General features: G+C 44.6%; 1 protein-coding gene across 1 annotated transcript in view; it reads right to left on the bottom strand.

Moving 5' to 3' along the window:
- LOC118687349 (ras and Rab interactor 3-like) overlaps positions 1–23297 on the bottom strand; it is a 153121-nt gene that overhangs the window by 34226 nt on the left and 95598 nt on the right. Inside the window, 2 exon segments of the mRNA XM_036384275.2 lie at positions 9014–9128; positions 12031–12217. Coding sequence (XP_036240168.1) covers positions 9014–9128; positions 12031–12217 — 302 coding nt within the window.

The raw sequence follows: 23297 nt of genomic DNA, 5'->3' as shown, positions 1-23297 counted from the left end.
TTTTTCAGGCTTGTCAGTCCCAGAGCTGACAACAGATTCTTGCTTTGCTTCAATCACACGCTCCATCATGCAACAATAAAGGAAAACATTCCTCTTAAGTAGATTGGAAAAATTTACTCTCCACTCTACAGCAGCTGAACTGCCTGTCAGGCTGTACAAAAAGCATACAAAAGAAGTCTGAATAGCTGTGTTGATACCTCAGCACTGGACACTGTCAAGAGCTCAGCAAGCAAAAGGTCTCTCTGCAGCCCAGTAAATACAATCATGGCCAGGATGGGCTTGCTCAGGGTTGGTGATGCACAGCTGGCCAAGCCCCTTCAGCAACCTGTGCTTCAGCCCCCAGCCTGTAAAATTGGTGCCTTCCTTTGGAAAAGTCAGCTGAATTCATCTTGGCAGGGAAGGGAAAGGTCAGCTCCCCATCCTGCTGCCAGCAATGCTCTGCCTCAGAAAGGTTGGCTGCTATGGAGCAATTTGGCCACAGTTATGGATTGACTTCCCACCCATCCCAGCAGTGCTTTTGCCCTGCCTGCAGCCTCCTCTCCTGGCACCATGAAGCAGCTCTGATGGCTCCTGTTTCTGTGGCCAGCCTAGAGCACATTGGAGGCTCATACAATCATTCAGCATTACAGGATGTGACCCCATCCTTGGTCACCTGCTGCCCCTTTCCAGCTGGTTCTCAGGCCTCTCTCTCCAGTCTGCCACCAACCCTTCCCAGTTACCTGTAGCCCCTCAGCCCTTTACCACTTTTTAATCCCCATTCCAGACTTTATTCCACATAACCCAGCATATGGTAACACCTCTAAGGAAGCATTTCCCCCCACACTGTCCTGCTTTCACACCCCACATCCACATTTCCCTCCTTCCCAGCCAGAACCTGCATGAGGCAGAGAAAGCCAGGGCCAGAGGGGCTGAGGACAAGGACATGGGCTGCTGACACATGAGGAATGGCAAGAGCCCTTCTTGTGGCAGCAGAAAGTTACAGTCTGAGCTCACATAAAACCTGACTCTTTCTCCTCAGGAGAGGGCCCATGCCCTTTCCCACCTACTTTATTGTACTCATGGGGCTGCAGGACCTTCCCTAGTTGCGGGGAAAACTGATATTTTTTCCTTATACACATAATATATATTCAGTAAAGTCATATTCTGTAGTGAACTTGAAGAAGCTGAATGATCTTCCTGACTCATAGACAAGTCTCCAGGGCAGTTCATGAGGTGGCTGCCAAGTCCTCTCTTTGCTGTATCGCTGAATGCCAGAATGGGTTATCAAAAACACCCACACACAACCCAAAACCACCAAAAAAAGCACCACCTTGATCTTTTCACTCTGTAATGTCAGGTTCAGCCTCTCATCTATTCAGAGGAAATCAAAGCTATAAATAGTCCTACCCTGCTTTCATGCCTCAGTTTACAGAATTAAGAAATCTTCTTTCTGGTATTGGATGTTGCAGGGCTTCCACTGAAGGAGGTTAACTGCTTTGTTTAAAGTGACCATTTCAAAAAGAGCTGTGGTACCATTACAGTGATAACAGAAGTAACCAAGTATATTTTCTGATGGGCCCTTCTGCCTGCAGTCTGATGAGCCAGAGATTCTTTTGAGAGGTTTGGCTTGGGAAGGGTGGAATGTACATTTACTCCTTGGATTGTCCCATGCTAGCTGAAAATTCCCTTCAATATCTGTGCAACAGCAGTCCAGGAGCATTGCAGCGTTATTAACGGCACATGAGGAAGTCTATCTCAGCCTGCAGCAAGCTCAGCCCCCCAGTATGCCTAGGGGCATAGAATTACCCCTGGGGGGCATTACTGGGCCTTTTCAAGCAGGTACAAGTACCTGACAGGAGTTGATTGCAAATCTGCACTGATTAAATAAACTGAGCACGTCCTGTCTTTCCCTATGCACAAAGTGAGAAGAAGCTGAAGAAAGGAAGGTTATGGGTTTTGGGGAGATCACAGGTGACACAGTAGTACAGAAAATATTTGTTTTATTTATTTTTTCACCATTATCCCTCTGTGAATCTTAGCAGTATTTCTTCAAGAACCTGGACCTTAGAGAATTGGAAGTGCTTTTGCTGCTCTACTGAGACATCCCTTCTGAGACCTGCTCTCTGCCCTTCAGCTCACCCACAGCCTGGCTCAGTATCACTTGTGGGATCCCTCAGGCTGGCAGGGACAGCAGATCTCTGGCCCAAAATCCTGTTAAAACCAGGACCATGAGGTCAAGCCAAGTCACTCAAGGCTTCATCCAGCCCAAACATTAAAACCTCCCTGGAAAATCTGCAAGTGCTACCCAAATAAATGTTTTTATCTTGGAAGTCAGGGTCGGGTATACCAGCCCACACACCAGTTTATTCATTTTAGCTATGAAGTGAAGGATCCCATCTTTCTGACCTCAGTCTGTACCACAGATTTCTATCCCCATCTTCATTCTAGTTCAGAAGGGATCCAAAATAAATGCAACTAAAATTATTTTTTAAATGGCAGATTGTCTTCTTATAGGTTGTTTCCCCATATATTGTGTTATTCTGAGAATTACCAAAATTGCAAGGTTTTTCTCTGCATTTGTAATGGTTATTTTTCTTTCTGGAAAAAAAAAAATCTGCCTATCTTCAGTCTACTTCCTGATTCCAGGAGACAGAGCGTTAGCAAAAGGGCTTGCAAAACTGAGGAAGCTATTGCAAGAGCTGTCAGCACTTCCACAAAAATACTCATATCACAAAGTCCATCTGCACAACTGGCCCCTTGCATTGAAGGAGTTAAATTGTGAGTAGGTTGCAGTAACCAAGCTATCCTCCTATTTTTTCCCATGATCTCATTTATGCAGAATTACAATGTAGTTCACGTGGGAAAACACCACCTGACCTTGCTGTGACATGTTAGCAGCAAGTACTTTAGTCCCTGAGTTCCTTAATCCAGCCTCAGCATTATGTATTAAAATAAACATTAACAAAATTAAACAGGGAGATCTGCCATAAATGACCATATTTGGCCATGTCAGCTGGGGTGCCAGAGCAGTGCAATAGGCCAGTCTATTGCCAGCATCTGGAGGTGCTTGAGCCAACAGAGAGCATCCACTGAGATGTTCCTACTCCATCTGCCTCCTCTCCCTGGCCCTGTGAGTGTGTCCTCACAGCACTGGGACACACTGACCCATGCAGGCACACTCAGCAATTTGTCTCCTTCATGCCTGAGCTCTGCCATCATGCCAGGTGTGCCCACAGCCCTCACCTCAGGCTGGCTGGGATGCAAAGACCAGGGCTTTCAGCAGCTTTGCTTAGAGCTAAACCTGCAAAGAGGAACAATGTCCATCCCCCTGTTGCTCTAGTGCCCCTCTATAAACATGCTGCTGCCTGATTACTGTTGTTTAATTTCCATCTGTGGCTGTTACAGGACAGTCAGAATGACTGCACATGTCCTTTTCATCTGTGCAAATGGCATTAGTCTATAATAAAAAGCTGTGGAGTTTTTTCCCATCTGTGCTTGGGAAGAAGGAATGGCAGTGTTGAAGGGACTGAAGTGACTTTGAAAATTAAGCTTTCACATCTTTAGAGTGCACCTATTTGGGATCATTAAGACAAGGAAGTATATTGTAAAATCTTCAGTAATCTTTTCCTGTTGATTTCACATTCCCTAACATCCAACAGGGAAAGGAACACCTTTGCTCACCTAAATTTCTGTTTGGCCTCCCCAGAAAGACCTGCCTTCCTGCTTCCTCTGTATCTGGTGTAACTCTTCTTTCTGTCCTGATAGAGTTTGCTGGCAGATGTTCACTGGTGGATGTACAAAGTGGTCAGATCCTCACAAACTTTCATGGCAAGCAGATGAAAGCAGTTAGAGAATTAACCAGGCAGGTTAAACTGCTGCTGTGTGTTTTTCTTGAGTTATAATCCTTTCCTAAATCCCTCCTGTCTCAAGCATTTCATATCAAACTCCAGTCTGCACTTCCTGAGCTCAGTCTCACTTTAAGAAAGGTCAAATAAGTGACCAGGGCAAACATTGGATTTCTTTATCAACATCCTTTTTTGCTACCAGGCTTGCAATTTTGTAGCAGCACTCAGGGATTGCTCTTAAACTGCTTTGGAGGGCAGTAATTGCCTGCACCTTTTCTGTCAAGGTACATTGTGGGTCCTCAGCACAAGGTCATCCCACAGAGCCTGGAGTACAGCTGCTGGCCATAAACCAGAAACTGAACTACTGTGTCCAATGGCACCAGGTCTCATCCTCCAAAGGAGGTATTAATCATTAATTAAATAAATATTAATTAAATAATTAATAATTATTATTTAATTATTAATCAAATGAATTAATAAGAAATAAAAGTATTAATATTAATTAATAATAATAAATAAAATGAATTAAATAATTAATAATTAATTAAATAAACATTAATTTAAAATGTTCTGGACATTTTTGTATTACTTGGAGATAATTTGTTTTGGTTTTCCTGTTTGATTTTGCTAAGGTTATTTCAAGACCTCTGTTAGATTCCAGCTTATTTAGAGTTGATCTGCAGAGAAGCTTGGAGGGTCAGAGCACAGAGAACGTTAAGTCTCATAATTTTCCTCTAATAAATGAAATAGCCACACTAAAGCCAAGGCTTCACTACAAACCCCTCCTTCAAGTCATTGATTTTTGGGGGCTCAACCCAGCCTTGGCCCCATGTGTTGTAAAAGATGCTTCTGAACAGTTGTGTCTGGTGGCAGATTGTCCCCCCAGGTACAGCTTAAATAAGGAACAGCAGCTGCACAACACGGGCTCACGTGGGCTGCCTGCAGAAATACACCTCCAGGTGAGCCAGGCCCCTGCAGCAAGGGGGAGGCAGGAGCAGGGTTACAGGAGATTGGCAGCTATGGCAGCATCAGACCAGCCTCAAAGCCCTCATGGCATGAACCTGAAGAGTTCAAGGTGGACTTAGCAAATAAATTTTATTGTTATTTTTATTTTAAAAAATCGAATAATATGAGCAATATGTTCTTTATTCTGTGAAATTGCAGATGCTTCTGTTTAGTGCCATTTTGCTTACTTGGAAAGGAATCACATCCTTTTTCCTTGGTACAGAAGAGCTTGGAAAACAATTACTATATATCCCACACCAAAGCATGTGAAAAAGATTCCTGAGAAGTATGTGATCAATTCATGTGTTTTGTGAAATCAAATTATCTTCAGATACTATGGACAAATTTCCAGAACAAAAGAAACTGTTAACCTCAGTTTATGGTGATAGAGCATTCCTTTTCTAAAGGACGTTACCCCTGTGGCAGGAGTACTTTATTTGTGAAAGTACAAGCTACTGCCACTACCTGCACCATGTGGTCTGTGGCACTCAGATGCTTCTTCCAAGCTCTCAGTATAGGCTACTTGAGAAACACACATGTACTTTAAACTTCTGATCCTTCCCTTTTTAATACTGCTGCAATGGAGCTGAGGTCAGCAGGATAAACCTTCTGAAGGTTTATCCCTGAAAAGGAGAGGGAACTGGGGCCTGAGGTTGCCACCAGTTTGCTGAGAAGAGCCAAAGGCAGGAGCCAGCTGAGGAAGAGCTGCTCAGTTTGTGAGGCTGGGGCTCCATCCCAGAAGTAAGGGGCAACTCTCAGAACAGAAAGTGCACAAAGTACTCGAGATTTTGGCAAAGATTGAGAGGTAGATGCCAATACTGCGTCTCTAAATGGTAGAAATCTTGTAACAAGCTTTAGGTCTGGGAGATTTCCACTGCTTTGAGTAAGAAGTAAGGGATCCTTCAGGCCAAGTGCAAAACCACAGAGATCCAAGGCTTTGAAACTTGCCAGGTTTCTCAACTTTCTGATGAACCACATGGTACCTGATATCAGCTGCTTGGCCTCTTCTATAGCTACTGATACCACTGGGATTTAGCTTTCCTGTCTCTGGAAGAATTACAACCAAAAAGAACCAGAAGAAAAATTTTAAAGTCCATTTTCCTGTTCTCTCTAAGGGCTACTTCACAGAAGAGGTGAAAATTTCCCAAAAGAAAAAAACAAAGGGAAAGAGGTTTCATTTCTTTATTCTCTTACCTAGTGGGTTCTTTGGGGATTTCCATTTAAAAAGAGAAATCACAGTTAAATACAGTCTTCCCATCAGAAAACAATACTTCTCTAAATCACCAAATATAAACAAAGTCACTATGAGGAAAAGAAATAGTAAAACAATGAACTACTCTTATTTGGTAGTGCAATGCCAAGAAGATTCTGAAGGGTTTTTTTGTACTTCATTGAATGACCATCTCTACAGAACACAGGGGCTGGGCAACATCCTCTGTACCATCATTGTGAAACCAGGAAAAGCCTCCTCAGATCCTGGCTGAAAAGTAGGATGGAATGAGGATGGCTCTACAAAAACAGCCAAGGACAAGAAGCAGCTGGCAAGGTTATTCAAAATAGTAACCTGGTTGCAATTTGAATTTTGCTAGGTTGCAACTTGAATTTTAACTGAAGGAAGACTCTCCATAAAATCAGAACTCTGTATGTTGAGACAAATTCAGATTTCAGTTTACATCTGAATGCATCAACTGTGTGGAGTCTGAGGAGTTGAAGTGAGGTGAGGAGAAGGATTTGTTCCTGCTTCTCTGAACACTTTGGGGGGAGCCAGTTCTCAGAAAGGGACAAACAGCTCTCCCTGGAGCACATCACACACATCATTGCTCATGTGTCAACCCAGACAGGAAAGAGATTTGCTGAAGTTAAAGAATAAATGTTTGGAAAAACAAACCCTGCCAGTCCACAGTGGCCATCAGGCTATTCAGCTGGGGTGTTTTGCATATTTTCAGGAGTGTAAGACCCAACTTCCAACTTGCATTCCACAGCAAGAGAGTATCTCTGGGGGTGCTCAGAGGTCTCCTACCCTGACACTTACAGAATACCAGCGGTGAGTGAAGGGCACATCATTAATCTGAGGCAATCCAGACATACCAGCTTACTTGTCAAGGAAGCTCAGGTTCTAAATTTTTTAAAGCATTTAGACATCTTTTAATTTTATTTCTGGAAAAAAATTAGAAGGCAGTGTAGTAATGCAGCTGAAGCTAGAGAATTAATTAATCACCAAATTAATTACCAAATCTCTGTGACACAGAAGATTTACCATCTCCCCTTGTGCTAGGTACTGTCCTTTGGCTTTATTAACATGAATTCATTCAATTTCTTTTAAACTTAAAATCTGGGGTACTTACCCTAATTGAGAAAGGAAGCAAAAGAGAGACTACTTCTGTACCCAGTGTGTTCTTGTCAGCACAGTGCAGAATGGAGAACTGAGAGGCTTTCTACCAACTGACACGCAACCCTGACAGAACTCAAGCTAAAAATAATGTGGATATCCACCATAGGAATGCATGAGCCTCATGGCTGCTGGGATTGTTGCTTGTGATGGCAGCTCTCCTGCTTTATGAATAAGAGCTGAATTTTAGTTATCCTCCTCCACTTACTTTGCAACTAGTATAAAAGTGATGGAAACTGATTTAATTCCTGCTTCTACCAGGAAGCTTGTCTCCCAGTACATTCTTTGCATTAAGGTAGTGATAGATTAGAAAATGCAAACAAGTTTGAAAAGCATGATGGCAAAGTATCTCTAGATAGGCTAGCTCAGTGACATTTTTGTGCTACATTTTATTTTGCCTGTCCTAAAATAAATCAGATTTCATGGCACAGGACATGAGTGAAGAAGTAACATTTCTATAACTGACATATTTTAGGATGACACGATTTGATTTTTTAAACTTTTATCCAAAGGAAACCTTGAATCATCAAAAAACCGATTCCCCACCATGAAAAATCTGTCCTAGGTCAAGTTCAAATAGCTAAATAAAGAAAAGGTTTCTCTACGCTGCTAACCCTTGCCCTTGTATTCTGAATTGAACACCTGAAATTGTGGCAAAAGGTTTGCTGCTCCTGCCCTCACATGGAACACTGAACATCCCCACGGCTGGGTGCTCCCAGGAGCAGGCAGGTGAGAGAGAAAACTTCCCAGGGGATGCAGCAGCCAGACAGGGAGCTGCCCCCTGTGCAGGAGCAGGGCTGTGACAGATTGTGCTCTCTGGCCTTGAGATTAGAACAGTTTGAGAGATTCAGTTGTACCTCTGGCTTTAAAGTCTGTTTACAACACAGAGGTATGGGAAGAAATAGAGGAGGAGGAAAAACTATTTGAGCAACTGTAAAAGTTCATTTGAACAAGGGAAAAGTGATATTGCACACTGATCTGGAGAAAAACAAGTGTTTTAGCAAAGAATAAAACAGTTTCTCTGGAGAGCTGGCTTTGGGGCAGAGCTCAATGGCAGAGGATTTAAATGTATTCAGATAAATAAATAGTGTGAAGTTATTTTTATGAACTCTTTTGAGTGTGTGTTTCTATGACTATCCTAAAACTCAGGTGTTTCCAAATATTCCTTTGAAAGTGGAAATCATGTGCCTTACACATCCATTTACACAGAGGGCTGGATTAGACATGGCTGATTTTGAACTGGGTTAATTTTCACTTGCTCATGGCAGACTTGGCTATCCAACTGGGAATGGCACTGATACCAGCAGCCACCTGCTTCCCTGGCTGGCTTTGAACACAGCTCAGGAGCAACTTGTTGTTCAGTGGGACTGGACCAGGTGCATGAAAAGGCAACACAGCAGATGTCAGATGACTGGTGACCTCAAATTAAGTGGCTTGAATAGAGAGAGTCAGTGAGTTAACCAAGCTTAATCTGCCAATGCTTTCCACTTTCCTCAAGACTTCCAGCTGGTGAAAGGCAGCTCCATTCACTTGATCAAAGCACTGGCCTCCTCATCTGGAGGTGCTTTATTTCCCTATTGTGAGTCTGTAAATGATAACAGAAGGTGCAGAACCACAGGGGAGCTGAGGTAAAGCAGCTGCAGGAAATATTAACTGAACTACATCATAAAAGCAAGATCTGCTGCCAGGCACAAGAGGAACCTTTTCAGTGCAAGTGAGATTACATAAATATTGGTGATCACAAGAGGACGCAGTACCTTAACCAGAGCAAGAGCAGAAAATGTAAAGACCTTACTTGATTTTTCTTCTTTAATGTTGTACTCCAAGACACCAGGAGCCTCGTTCTGCACTGGCAGGCGGACTGCAAGGACCATGTTGCTCACATTACCCTCTTTCCTAACTAAGAATATCTGAAAAAGGAGAAAAGAATCAAGAGCTCAGCTACATTATGTGAGCTTCTAAACTTTATTTTAGGTCATTGGCAATGTAGATTTTATCAGTACAATCCACCTTTAAATAGCCTTATTTTAGCTTCATTCCACTTAGCTACGCTTTATACAACAAAAAATAATGGGGAAAAGGACATTTCATCTAAGTGAAATTCAGACCTATCAAGGGACTCACAAAGTTTCTATGCATCACTGATGTCCCACTTATGCCTAAAGCAAGCTATTTCACCAACTGAAGATTTAAAACTGCACTCCCAATTTGTTAAGTGATGGTCCTCACACCATCACTTCACAAATCACAGATGAGTCACCCCAGAATGTCCCAGTCCAGGTCTAAAGCAAGGGTGTCACTCATCCATTTAGTCAGTAAGAATCTGAGTGTCCATGAGAGGAGCACAAGGCCAAAGGCTCTGGTGGCCACAGTGTCCATGGCAGAGCTTTTTATGGGACCAGAAGATCATTCAGCTTGGCAGGTATCCTATGAGGACCCTTTTCCAATCCCCTGGGTGAAGCCATGAGGCCAGACCAAGTTTCTCAGGGATTTGTCTGTACAAGCCTGGAGAATGTCCAAAGCTGGAGACCAGCACAGCCTCTCTTGGCAACCTGTCCCACCACTTACTGTCCTCACAGGGACAAAGTGCTCCCTGCACCCAGTCTGGACCCCTCTGGTTTCAATGTACACTGTTGCCTCTTGTCCTCCCACCCTGCAGTGCTGAGCACAGCCTGGCTCCATCCTCCCCATGACCTCCCTGCAGGTGCCAGGGGTTGCTGTGTGGTCCCCTGAAGGTGTCCCCTGGCTGGACAAGCCCTGGCTCCACAGCCTCTCCTCAGTGGGTCTGTGCCCAGCTCGCTGGCCACCATCCCTACAGCTCCTTTCCCACAGAGATGCTCCACCAAGAAAAAGAAAAAATGCCTCATTCTTTGTATTGCATGAGATCCTAAGTGTGTTTCTAATTAAAGCTCATTGTCAGGGATATTTTTAGTTTGTGTCTTGAAGGTGCAGATACAAAGACAAAATAATCTTCACATTCATCTGTTCTTTGATAGTAAGTTTAGGCAGAAAGGAGTCAAGGTATTTTTTAAAAACTGACTTAAAAAAATCAAGCTAATTTTGTAGCCTGGATATTAATATTAGAAAGAGAAGTATGAGTTGATAAAATCATTAATCAACTGTAATGTATGGAAATCTAGCAAATACCATTAATTTCTTGGGCAGAGGAATTTTTAAAAAGCTTGTCTAGAAGCCAGGACTTTTCCCTGCATGAGTCCCAGTCCTAAGGGCATCTCCAGTCACTTTGAAGCACCCATGCTGAACACACAGCTTTGGGGCTGCTTCACAACTTCACACAGTGCTGTCATCTTGGCCTCTGAGCTCAGGAGAAATGGAGCCCCAGGGCCTCAGGTTGACCATCAGGGCAGAGAAAATGCAAATAAATGCACAGGTGTGTGCCCAAAACAGGCTGATTGCTGCAGGGCAGCCCCCACCTTCTGTTGCAGTAAATGTCTACAGGCAGGTGGCACCTGCAGGGAGAGGCTCTCCCTTGCCCGGGTCCTACCACCCACATGGCGCTGCTGTCCCTCTAACCATGGCTGCCAGACAGCACCATCTTATAGTGCTACATCTGAAATTTAATCTAAGCAACCAGGGAAATGAAACCTGGAAATGAATCACTTCTTTTTTCCTGATCGGCACGCCTGGTTGCCATGGATCCAGAGGCTAAAATTGGACTCTGGCTGTTCAGAGAAGCAGGAGGTGGATTTTCTGAGCTGTACTTAGCCCTGAGTGCTGTACTTCCCCCGGGTCAGGGCCAGTATTGAAATCAGTCTCTTCTGTTCTCACCACAGGTGGGAACGGTGCTGCCCAGTCTCAGGTGGGCTCCCAGAGGGAAGGAGGTTCTGCCCCTGCTGTGGGACACCTCTGATGCACCAGCTCTTCTCCTGCCTGCTTCCCACTGCAGCTGAAGGCTGTGCCCAAGGACAGTGTGAGCAGGAGGAGCAGAGGCAGGAGGTTCCCCCAAAGCCACTCAGAGGTGGGGAACTCCCTGCCTGCAGGGAATGGATAATGCCTGAGGAGGCTTGGGGCCATGCATGGCTACATCACAGACTCCACTTACAGACGGAGCAGAAAAACAAAGATCTTGCTCAATCTAACTGAGAAATCTGATTCAGGATGAGGTGCACTGCACAGCCCAGGCTGCTCAGGTGAATCCCACTGGAGGGTGTCCCTTGGCTGTGCCAGCATTTAGCCCTGGGATAGACTGACTTGGCCAAGGGACAGGTCCAAACATCCTCAGAGCAGGTGTGCCCTGACATAAATGCAGGTAATTTACACCTGCCCTTCCCAAAGGATCCAGCTAGGACATCTACAGCCCACTCTGCCTCACCTCTCAGACCTCTCAGGAAAGGGGAGCAGCTCCCTTTGGTACAGAGCTGTTTTCCTTAAGCAAGCTCTAAGCTTTGCACAAGTGTATAATTCTCTAATACTCAGTTTATGCAAACCAGATATCAATGTGGCAATAAAAATTACTCCCAGTAGCTCCCTGAATCTAAGGTCCTTTTCTTCACAGATTTTTTTTTTCATTGCTCCAGATCAGGAAAATCACCATACTTGTGGCTATGCTGGTGAATAGGAAGCCATGTCCATGAATCTAGATGGTAAGCAAATAAACCCAGAGATAATATTCCTTGTTTTCCCAAAGCCAATGTATCTGTTTGGTGCTGTTGAGAGAGGTAAAGTGTCAAATGGTAATGAAAACAGAGAGCAGTCTGCTGAATATTTTTGCTTCCACATAAAAAAAAGCACTGCTCTCCTAACCAAGGACAGGAAATGTGGTTGTCTGAACTGCAATTGCTTTGGACTTACCCCTGCTGTTTCTTTGCCAAGGATCGCCCCAGCCCTTTCCTGGCTCATGTTCAGCTGCAGCCAGACAGGACAGGTCTTGATGAGTTTGTCAAGGATGCTGATCCCTGGAAGCTGGAGGCAGTTTCGCACAGCACTGGCCTGACAGAGATGTGTCTCCTTCCCCTCTTCACTGGCATCTCTGACAGGGCTGAAACACAGCAAGGGAGTCCCTGGTGAGCAGAGCTGCAAACAGAAACCTGGGGGGAGGGAGGACTGTCAGTGCAAGCACAGACACGGGCACTCAGACATCAGGAATGCTCCTGGAGGGGCACCAACCCACCCCAGGCACCAAGGCTGTTCTTCCAGCAGGCTGGCAGGGTGCTCTGTGCTGGGCTCTGCTGGTTTTGGCTCACCCTTCAGTGCTGCTCCAGTACAGGTGCCCAGAGACACAGGTAAGGGATGCACAGGGGTGCCCAGGGCCACAGGGCTGAGCATGCCTGTCCCCTGGGTGCCACCCTCCAGCTGAAGGGTCTGAGAGATGCTTCATGGCTTCAGAAGCAGCGATGCAGAGGAGTCCCTGCAGTCCAATGGCAGACTGGTGATAAATACTGGCTTCAAGCTATGGTGCTGATTTGACAAAGTCAATTTATACATGTGCTTAGCTCTGCAGGCAGTGGAAATACTTGTGCTGAAAAGTCTGGTCACAAGAGCTCTACTGGATAAGACCATGGACTCATGGGGATACAGGCTTGTCATTCATTTCATGAATTGATTTTGCATTTAAAGAAGATGTAAGAGAACATACACAAAAAGTGTTTTGTTGCTCTAATTTTCTGCTTAGAGGTCAGAACTGAAAATAGGACTCTCACTTTTTATTTGGTCTTACTTCAAATATTTTTCCTTTTCCTTTTATTTTTAAAGATACAGATCTTAAGGTACTACATTTCAAATAAGGTCAGTCTTAAACTACTAAAAGAGAGTCATTTCAAAGGCCTAACCTAACACAGAGGTCTGTCCCAAAAGTCAGTTTGTGTAAAAATAGCCTTTCATATCCCAAAAGCAATACAAAGATTTTAATTTTTAGTAGTTTTTTCTTTTTCAACCCTTCACAGACAGCTTTCTCAGAAAATACAGGTGCCTTTATAATTCAGGTTGTAGATAAAGGGTATTATTTCACAGAATCTTGATTTTAATCAATCCTTTTTTAAGATCATAGTCAAGACAGTAGGAATGAGAGAACTGTGCTTTAAGAAAAAGCAAATTGAAATAAGTGAAGCTCTGCTTGTGATAAAAGCCCAGCTTGTCACATAGGTGAGGGGATTTCTTTTAGATTTAACAGCCTGTGATTTTAATCAATATCATCTGAACAAATCGAGCAAAATAGTGGAATATCCTTTTGGAAGTTACCCTGAGTCATCTCTTGGGGTTTTTTTACAGAAAAAACAACCAAAAAAAAGCCTTGTAACCATGTGAAGGGAAAACATGTGTTGGATGGCAATATTCATACTCAGTAGTGGGAAAGAAGTAATGAAAGTTGACATATAATGAAATGTTCCGTAACACAAAAATTACTCCCCTAATTAGTCACAAAGACACGAACCTGATCACATCTGAATGATGTGTGAAACCTCAATCAGAAGGAGGTCAATGCTGATAATGTCCTGCTGTGTCACCAGAAGGTGACATGTAGGGCCATAGCTCCTGCCTGAGGAAGTTTGTTAGCCATTAATTATGTGAGGTGGGGCCAGCAAAGCACTGATGCTCAGGAATCCCATTGCCTGCAGGGAAATGAGGGTTATCAACAAAGTCAGGAAAGGGACACAACAAAGCCAGCCTGGACCTGCTGAGCACCAGGCACACAGTGACCCTGGCACAGAGCTCCCTGCAGAGCATCCATCCCTCTGCTCCCTCCCAGGGCACAACCTCTGAGCCCTGCTCACAGCACCAGCTGGGCTTTGGCAGCAAGAGCAGACTGGTGAGGAAAAATAACAGAACTGACCTTCCAATACATGTGGCTGCATGTAGGGTCTGAATTTTGGAGAATGGATAGAAAATTGAAAATAATTCCAAACTCAGACATACAAGATGAAAAAGTGAGAGCCTGAAAGTGTTTGCCCTAATGGAAAATCTCATTATTTCAGTGTGTGGAGTCTTTCAGTGGAGCAAATTTAGGGCAGTGGATAAGGCTTTTTTTTTTTTTTTTGGTGGAAGAGGCAGCCAAATATTTTGTGGGCCCTCAGGGATGAGGTATTCTCTCAAAAGCCAGACCAGCCTGGAAGAGCTAAGCAGGCTCTTGTACCTGTAGAGAGGGAGGAAATCACAGATGAGTGAAAGGGGAGACTGTGGCTAAAGGAGAGGCAGGAAGGGGATCATTAAGGGGATCATATGGAATCAGGGGAATGTTTGGTGAGATGTTTCCTGTCAGTGAGTTATAAGAGATGATGGATAAATTCCCAAAAGAAGAGGATTGCATTGTCCAAATCTCTTAAAATGCTGGGTTTGGAGCAGTAGCACACACTTTTATTGAATCAAATCTGTGCTGGCTATGAAAGGGGAGTGCCTGACCCCCTGGGCCTTGCTCAGCTGTAATGCTCTGACCCATGACACGCCAGTTGACGCAGTTATGGCACCGACGCTTGACTTCTGTCCTGGGCACAGCTGTCACAAAGATTTGGATGGGGCTGTGGGAATGCTTAATCCAGCAATTTAATCTGGCTCTGTGGGAGCTCTGTGGCTGCACAGGGAGGAGGGAGGCCCAGGCAGCTCCTGGGCCCTTGCTGTGCTGCCAGTTGAAGGAATTTCCAGGGCCACCATGGTGAGCAGCCGGCCTTTCCAGCTTGCTCACTCAGAATTCATGCATCAGATGACTTCTATGATTTCTAAAGCCTCCGTTTTCAAAAATAACATAAAACTCTGTTCTTGTCCCACAGTCCTGCAAAACCCTTTGGCTAATAGAGGCAGGTGCTCACTTTGAGAGGTGAGATGTGAAGGTGAAAAGCTATCCCTAGAGCTGCCTGCTTTCCTTTTCTTTTCTTTTATTGAGTTCTTACTGCAAAGTACATTTAAATCTTGCAGCGCTTCTGCTAAATTGGATTCAGCTGGGAAGCAGGGAGCTGTGTGCTGCATACTGATTGGCAGCACAGGCTAATTAATTACACAGTGATTACATTCACACACCTGCCCCGGGCTTGCAGAAGGTATCAGGTTGCTTGTTGGAGGCAATAATAATGACAATGGTGGTTTGAATTATTGCACAGTGACTGTACACTGCAGTAATGACCACCATGACTCACTGCTTTAAAAACCTGGAGCCACACGTGCCAGTTCAATATTCCCAGAAGTCAGCAGACCAGCAAGGAGATATAATCCACTGAATTTTGTGCAGGTGAAGGCCTGAGCATACCTCTGCAAGGGGTTTAAAAAATATTGTCACAAGCCTGCTGAGACTAAGGGCTTCCTGGCTGGACTATATGTGGCTGGTCACTCTGAATTTCCCTGAGGCAGCTGAGACACACAGCAATTGTGTGAAACAGCACAGATTAATTCTTCACTCCTGCACATTTGCTTGGAGAAGAGACATAACATATTTTTAAAATTAAATCTCAAATTGTTAATCAAATGCTCTGTAGTGCACTGATGAGTAACAGCAGAGTGCCTTAGTATTGTTTAAGCAGACCAGATTTAAGAATTAGGAGCTAGTCTTTTATTATTATGTTTTATTGCTTTTGCTTCTCCCTCTGAAAACGAGAAGACAACAAGAAAGAGCAAGAGTGAGGGTTTGCTGTGCTGTCCTCAAGGAGAGAGAGCCAATGGGATATTTATATTTACAGCAGAGCAGGAACCACAGGTCTTGAAATGTGTGTGAGCTGCCTTGATACTGAGGGAGAAATACAGACACTCAGTCACAAACTCCATGTGCCAGGTGATAGAGAAACTTTTTGCACCAGAGCTACCTGAAGGGATATCATTTGGGATAAACCAGCTTGTGACTGAAGCTGACATGTGGAAACCCTTCAAGCCCAGTGGTAATAAGGAGCACTTGAAGCAGGAGGAAACGACAGAACCTGCTGAAGCCAACAGAGCAGTCCTGATGGAAATTGATAGGCAGTGCTGTTAATTCCTGTGCTTAAAAGAGACAGTTGGGAGCATGGAGATGGGTGAGACTGACAGAAGACTCACAGGGCTGGTTTACATCATATGTCACAACCAACCCAGCTGGACTCAGCTGCAGGGCTCTGTGCCACTGGCAATAGAGGCAGATCTCTGTATCCTTTTTTTTTTATGGCCACCTTCTTTCCTTACAGGAATAACTGGAGTTACATGAACAGCAAGTACAAGGTTTCACCCACAGCAAGAAACAGAGCTGCCTATGCTTGCCTTGGTTTAGTACCACTTCTGATTAGACAGGTGTTGAGGAACACATTGAATGGAGGTAGCTTGGTGTCCAAACTGCACAGACTTATTAAAAATCTTTGTTCAGACACATGTGAATTCACGTGCTGTTACTTTCAGTTTGCTGCGAGAGAAATTATGCAGTGCCACAGCTAGAGGACATCAAGCTTCATTTTGCTTCCACCTCAGAAATGGCCATTTTTTGATGCCTTTTTCTTACTCTCATAAGCCAGCCAATCTTTGATCACTTCATCAGTTCAGATCAAATTAATCTGATATGGAGGAGAAGGACTAATTTACCCTCTGCACCTGCCTTTGGTCACCTTGCTGCGTTCTTCTTTCTTTAAACAGGTGGTGGAAATGAGACCCTGAACCCAACCTAGCTGCAGGAAGAGCTCCAACATCTTCGAAATTCTGGAGTTGTTTCATCATAGAATAGAGTATAAGGAAGATGGGAAGGTAGCAAAGTGATATATTGAAAAACCCATAGCACAAAAGCAAATTTTGTGCACCAAACATGAACCTGACTTGCAGAAAATTCAAGTTTTAATAAGTGTTTTTTCATAACAGAGCCAAAATCAAACAAACAAACTGAAATAAAATAACAAACAATGAAAAACCTAAAAGTAGAAAGAGAAGTTCTTGAGATTTTCAGAAATCCCAGGTAATTGTCACCCTCTAGTCAGAAATAAACAACTTTCTTGTTGTCTGACAGGTAGAAAGAGGAGGGGGGGGAAGAAGTAGGATGTAAAGCAAGCCATGGGAGCTTCCTGCATTGTAAGGTTCTTGGATGTACAGAAAAATTGGATAATGGAAATTGTGTGAGAAGCTGGACATGTCCCATGAGGCAGGCTTGGCTGTCCAGTGTCCTCCCCCTTGCAGAATGCTTGTGTTACTGGTCCACCCTGGTGACAAGTTTCTAGCTCAGGAAGTTGTGCTGCTCAGTCTGCGGTCCGTGGAAAGCCTGTGGTTGGCAGAGCACTTCCTCCTGCTCACTGGTCCCCTTGTTCCTCCTCTACCTAATTGTCCACCCTTCTACGCTTTGGTCTACAGCTGATGCTCTGCATGTCCAGGAGTTTTGGCTCAGCCTGGGAAAGACCAAGCTTAACAGCCAATACAGCAGCTGTTCCAGCTGCCAAAAGGAAAGACAAACCAAGGGTCTCCTAAATATCCTGGCACCTCACAGCTCAGCAAAACTCTGTCTCCCACCTACTCCACCTTCTGTTACTGGCACCATCAATTTCCACAGTGAATTTTGCACTCTGCAATTGAAGTGAGCTCTTCTGTACCTGCCAGGGATTCCCAAATGCCCACTTCTGTGAAGGCTAGCAGGTTTGCATGCATCCGGGCCCTGTTTGCACACATTCATCTAAGTTTGCCAAAGTGGAACAAGCGATCACCCTGCTGGGGAGCTCCATTAAAGGCACAGAGGAATCAGGTGATTAGGTGTGGGACAGCTCACCTACCCTTAAACCACTCACCAGTGAAAACCAACAGAGGAAGTTACAAAAATGAACAAGCTCTACTACACTTCAAGGGCAAAAAGGTGTCATGGCCACTTGTGCAGGTGGAAGAACTGTAAATCATGTGTCAATTTATTAAGTAACCACTAGCCACTGAGTTTTCTGGTCACATATGACACCAGGCTGGTGTCTTATGCAGTGGCTCTGCTTGAAGGTCTGATGGGTCAGCAGCACAGTGGAGGAGCTGTGTGGACATGCAGTGCTGCCTGCAGAGCTCAGCAGGGATAGCTGGGCTGGCTTGGAGGAGCTGAGCCCCAGGAGCAGGCTCTGCACAAACACATGGAGCAGAATGGCCGAGCTCCGCTCAGCCCTGCTGCCCTGGCTCCTGCCATCACTGGGTTTAAAGCTCACACATGGATTTTCCTCATTACTTAGTGCAGGCAAAGGATGTGACTGCAGATTATCTGCTTGTGAACTTTGCAGAGCCTCGCCCCACTGAAAGGTGAGGAGTCAGGTCAGCTCTGCAGGAGCCTTGCTGGATGAGAGCTGCTGCTGCTGCTGTGAGGGATGTGTAACCACTGTCCCTGCCCAGAGCACAAACCTGCTGCTCAGGACCAGCAGTGCCTCTCTAAGGGTGGGATCAGCAGGGCCAAGTAACCCAGGAACAGAGAAGCAGGGGTGCCTGCAGTGCTTCCCATGAACCCTCCAATGTTTCTTCCTCCTAAATTAATCAAGATTAATTGTAAGTGCTTATAGAGAAGGAGCAGCAATATACCTGTCAGACCCTCTTGTCAACAATCTTTCAGCAAAGAGCTCTCTCAAGGGGTGGGGAGATGTAACAAAATGTTTAAGTTCCCAGCTTCTCTGTGGCCCCTAGGTTCATTAGGTCTGCCCCTCTATTTAAATACACAAAGTCATGTATACAATAAAGAACTGCATATGCATAAAACCTCCAAAAAGTACAAGCTAATTTTCATTACTGATAGTTCCCAGGACAGCTCTACTAACAAACAAGCCTTCTCACACACACTCACAGCCATGGAATGGATGGAAACAACTTAAACGTCCACAAATTTCCTGAAGGAAGGGCCCTTCTTTCAAAGATCCTCCTGCTTTTTTTTTTTTCCCTTTCAGTCTAGCCATTTCCTGCATCCAATAACACCAATGGAGTAATGGAATATGCTGCCTGTGGCCCCACACTGGACTGGGGCTATTATATCCTATTGTTGTAACATGCCTTGGCTGGTATTCCCAAACTGTACTGCTGCCTTTATGTAACTTTACATACTTATTTTTGTAAATTTATTTTGTATTTATTTTACATATATATTTTGCAAACAACAATTTATCTCACAAGCATCAACTGTATTTCTCTTTTTACTCAGTCAAAATTACTTTGTCAAGTCAAAACCACTTTGCAGGTTTTATTAGCTGTGCTCCCTTCCTAACAACAGTCAGTTAATGATAAGCTGCTCTCCCCCACATTTACAATCAGAGATTTTCAGGGCATTTGTCCTTTGCCTAAGTCAAACTCAAATTATTCTCTTAGGAATGTCAGCATATCAGCAAAGCTAAAGGTTTTTCTTTATGTGCAGGCAACGAAGGATCATTTATACTTCTGCAAGGCCCTTTCAGGGCAAAGAGAAGAGAGCTGCTGGAGCACCAGCCAAGGCAGAGTCACAGTGGCTAGAGAACAGACATTTTCCTCAACAAAATTGTGCAAACATGTTTGTTGGATAATCCAGCTTCTCTGGAAAGGCTTGTGCAGCGCAGAAACCAGAAGCAAATGTTGTGAAGAAGAGAAGCAACTTCCTAGGCTTTAAGATCATAAGGAAACACCAGATCTCCCTCACCCTCCCATGTCAGTGCTCAAGAGGGGCCCAGCTGAGCCACAGCCTGGAGAGAAAGGTTTATTCTCTGCATTCCAGAACCACCTGAATTGCTGGAAGCACAGAGACCCCTGCTTTTACTGCAGGGTCAAGGTAGTGGGCAGAGGTTTTGCCCCTTTCCAGCCCATCTGGACAGGAAGGAAGACAGGAATGGAAAGCCAGGGAATGCTTTTCTATATTGTAATCACCTAACAAAGAGGGGAAAAGGAAACGGAAAATAAAGGGGAGGGACAAATTTCCAATTCAAACTTCATTAAGAATAGAGTGCAGTTTAGCTTTCATAAAGCCATTCTGTTTCAAACCCTATATATTAAAAAAAAATTTGAAATCTGCATGATGTCTTAGAGCCAAAAACCTAGGCAAAATATTTAGAGAAGCATCAGACTAGAGATAAAAAGCTATGGCCTTGCTCACCCTGTGAGGGGATTGAGTGTAGGCATGAGGCACACCAGACATGAGAGGCTGACCACACAACTTGCATAATGCTGAGCAGTTGTCCTCTGCACTAAGAAATATCTGCAAACCCTTATCTCAGTCTTAATTTACAACTAGAAATGGTTGTTTTGCCAAGGGAAACAAATTCACTGGACTTTCATTCTGCAGAATATGAAGGAGCAGAGCACAGGACTTCTGAGGTCTCTCCTCTCACAAGGCACCACACAAAGTGGCTTGCTTACACACAATTATTCATGTTTTGGGTAAGATTTCCTTCAGTGTCAGTATGAATGGATTTCAATATGTGGTGCTCTTAGTGAAAAAAACAAATATCTAAATCTGTGAACCTTCTGTTTGTCTGTCCCCCTTAAGCCTTACTCCAGCAATTTCATATGCCTCATTAATTTTGATTAGGCATTAGAGAAATGCGTTTATTTCTTGCTTTATTACCTGATGGGATCCCTGCCTGCATTTACACTGGGGCAAGGTTAGAGATCTGCCTTCCTGAGGGAAGCAGAGGAAGAAGAAAAGGGCTTGTTTGGGTATTTCAGGGATATGGAAAGGTGGTGAAAGGACATGGTCTCTCACCACCTTCTAGTGGTGAACACCTCCAGAACACCTGGAAACAACTCAGGGTGGGAGAGGTGTTCTAGTTTGCTAAGTTGTGCAACCTGTCTTGTGGGTGGGCATGGCCCTCGTCCTCCTGTGCTGGTGGGACAGCCTGGGGCTAAAGGGCTGGTTAGTGGAGCAGTGTCAGAAACTGCTAAAACGTCCCTGCAGTGACTGCCAGCCCAGCATGTGACTACAGATCCTGCCAAGCAGCCAGACAAACCTGTCAGCTCCCCCAGGCCCCACCAAACCTCTGCTGGGACCTCAAGATTGTTTATTAAATTGTGTTTATGGTCACTGTGTCACCAGGGCTAAAATGTAGGTAAGTCATGAGCCACAGGCTTTGTGTTCAGACCACAAGACAGTTTAAGACAATCCACAACATGGCTGTCTTGGTCATGTCCTGCTCAAAACATCTGTGCTGCAGCCACCCCTACCTCCAGGCTGCTGTGGCTTGTCTGACCCTGGGGCACTCTGACTAAGGGGGCCGGAGGGGGAAAGAAGGTGAGTGCTGGACACAGCTCTCTGGCCTGGCTCCCTGCTCAGCTTGGTGAGACATGAACAAATTTAAGACTTGGATTCAGCCCACTGGCACCAGTCACCCTGAACTACTCCCTGGAACTGGGATCACCACAGGCACGTGGGTTCCTGAATGGACACAACAAATAAACACCTCAAGTCAGGCAGGGTAAATCCAGACTGGATCCAGACAGCTAGCTCCATCATCCATCCCTGTCTCAGGCTGCTGTTCACAGTGCACCTCCTGCAATCTCTGCTGGGAGGGTAACAGTTGTTTTCCCTTTTGGCTAGAAAGGTTATCAGTGAGATCCAGCCTAAAATTAACTACTTTCTAATCCCAGTAAAGGATTAGAATGGGAGTTCAGGACACAATTACACAAAAACATTCTGTATTACATTTTTGTCCTATGGACAGAAAGGAAAGTTGGCCAAAGCCAAGCTCTTTCCTGTGTGTTGATTCAGCAGAAGAAGCTTTGAGCTTTGCTTGGTTTCTTGTTTTGTGGAGGGTATCAGGAGTGAAAAATCCTTGAAGAGAACTTAAGGAGGGCAAAAAAGGAAAGAGAGAAGAGAAAGATTCTTGGCAGGCAAGATGAAAGGTTGGGCTGGGTCCCAGGCTGTCATTTAGCCAAGTATGTGTGACAACCTTTTTTTGCCTAGAAGTCTGCTAGCAATTTGCAGAACAGTGATGCAGGTAGCCAGCAGTGCTGTCTTTCTCCAGACTCTGCTATTTGTTGGTCCCTCTCTGTTTCCTTGGTGAATTTTTCCAAGCAACAGAAAATTTAATCCAGTTCACAAGGGGCTGCAGCTGCTTTCTGTTCTGCCCAACAGCTGCTTTTACAAGAGAGAGCCTTCAAAAGACTGGCTTTCTCTGGAGGGCCATGGGAGGGATGTACATAAGCAGTGTGGATTCCCTGTATTTGGCAAAGTTCTGCCAGCATCCAGAAGGTTGTCTGTATTCAGTTGCTTTCAAGAAAGCATTTGAAATTCCCAACAATTCATTAGCCTTGCAAAAGCAAAGCAAACATATTAATTAACATGGTCAGGAGATAATTTCAAGCAGTAAGACAGGGGTTCCAACCCTACCAGGGATACACAGACCCAGAGCCACCCAGAGCATTTCCCAGCAGCCACACCTCTTGCAGGATCATTCTCAGAGCCAGGATTCCAGGCCTGCCTCAGAGAACAACTCTCAGGGTGGGGTTTTGGGCTCCTCCTCATCCAGGGACACAGAGGGTGCTGGAGGAAGAGTACCTTTTCCACATTCTCCCCACACCCCACCTTTGCTTCAGCTGTAGAGGCTGTGTAAACACTGAGGAGAGCTGGTTTAGTCCCATAATCCAGCAGGGAACTCAACCACCAAAGAGAAAAGGCTTTCTGAGAAAGGGATTCTGCTCCTAGCACCACCCCAAACTTAAAGGATGGTCTGAGGAAACCCAGAGTTCCACTGCTCAACAAAGATCCAGGGGATTGGGCTATGACATAAGTGACTATAATCAAATCAGCTCCATTAATTTGTGCCTCAGTTTCCCTTCCTATAGTAACAGTATCTGTCTTTAGCTGGTTGTTGGGAGGCTTAATATCCATGAACCACCCAGAGATCCTTTCATAAAGACAAGGACTTTATATTATTCACACCATGTGATTACAGTTACTAAAAACACTCTGTCCCTTTTAAAGGTACCAGTAATTCAGAAGGCAGAAATCCTTTACTCAGACACAAATAGCTTTTGCTCTGTTTAGCAAAAAGCTAATAGAAAGTCTGGGAAAGGCACACACATAGGCATGTGTGTATTAATCTATTTGGAAAGAGCTGCATTCCATAGCACTCCCTGGCTTGTGTGTATCTAACAGAATATCTATTTAGGAAAATGTGACTAGCACAACCAGCTATGTAATGCTCACATCTGCTAATCCTTCACTGCTCAAGTAATCATCTTCACTTGCAAAAAGATTTATTCCATTTTGGGTGCAGGCAAAGAGG

Source organism: Molothrus ater, chromosome 6 (genome assembly GCF_012460135.2).
Source record: "Molothrus ater isolate BHLD 08-10-18 breed brown headed cowbird chromosome 6, BPBGC_Mater_1.1, whole genome shotgun sequence".
Taxonomy (NCBI): domain Eukaryota; kingdom Metazoa; phylum Chordata; class Aves; order Passeriformes; family Icteridae; genus Molothrus; species Molothrus ater.
Note: the sequence above shows the minus strand (reverse complement) of the source record. Positions and strands in the feature narration are given on the sequence as shown.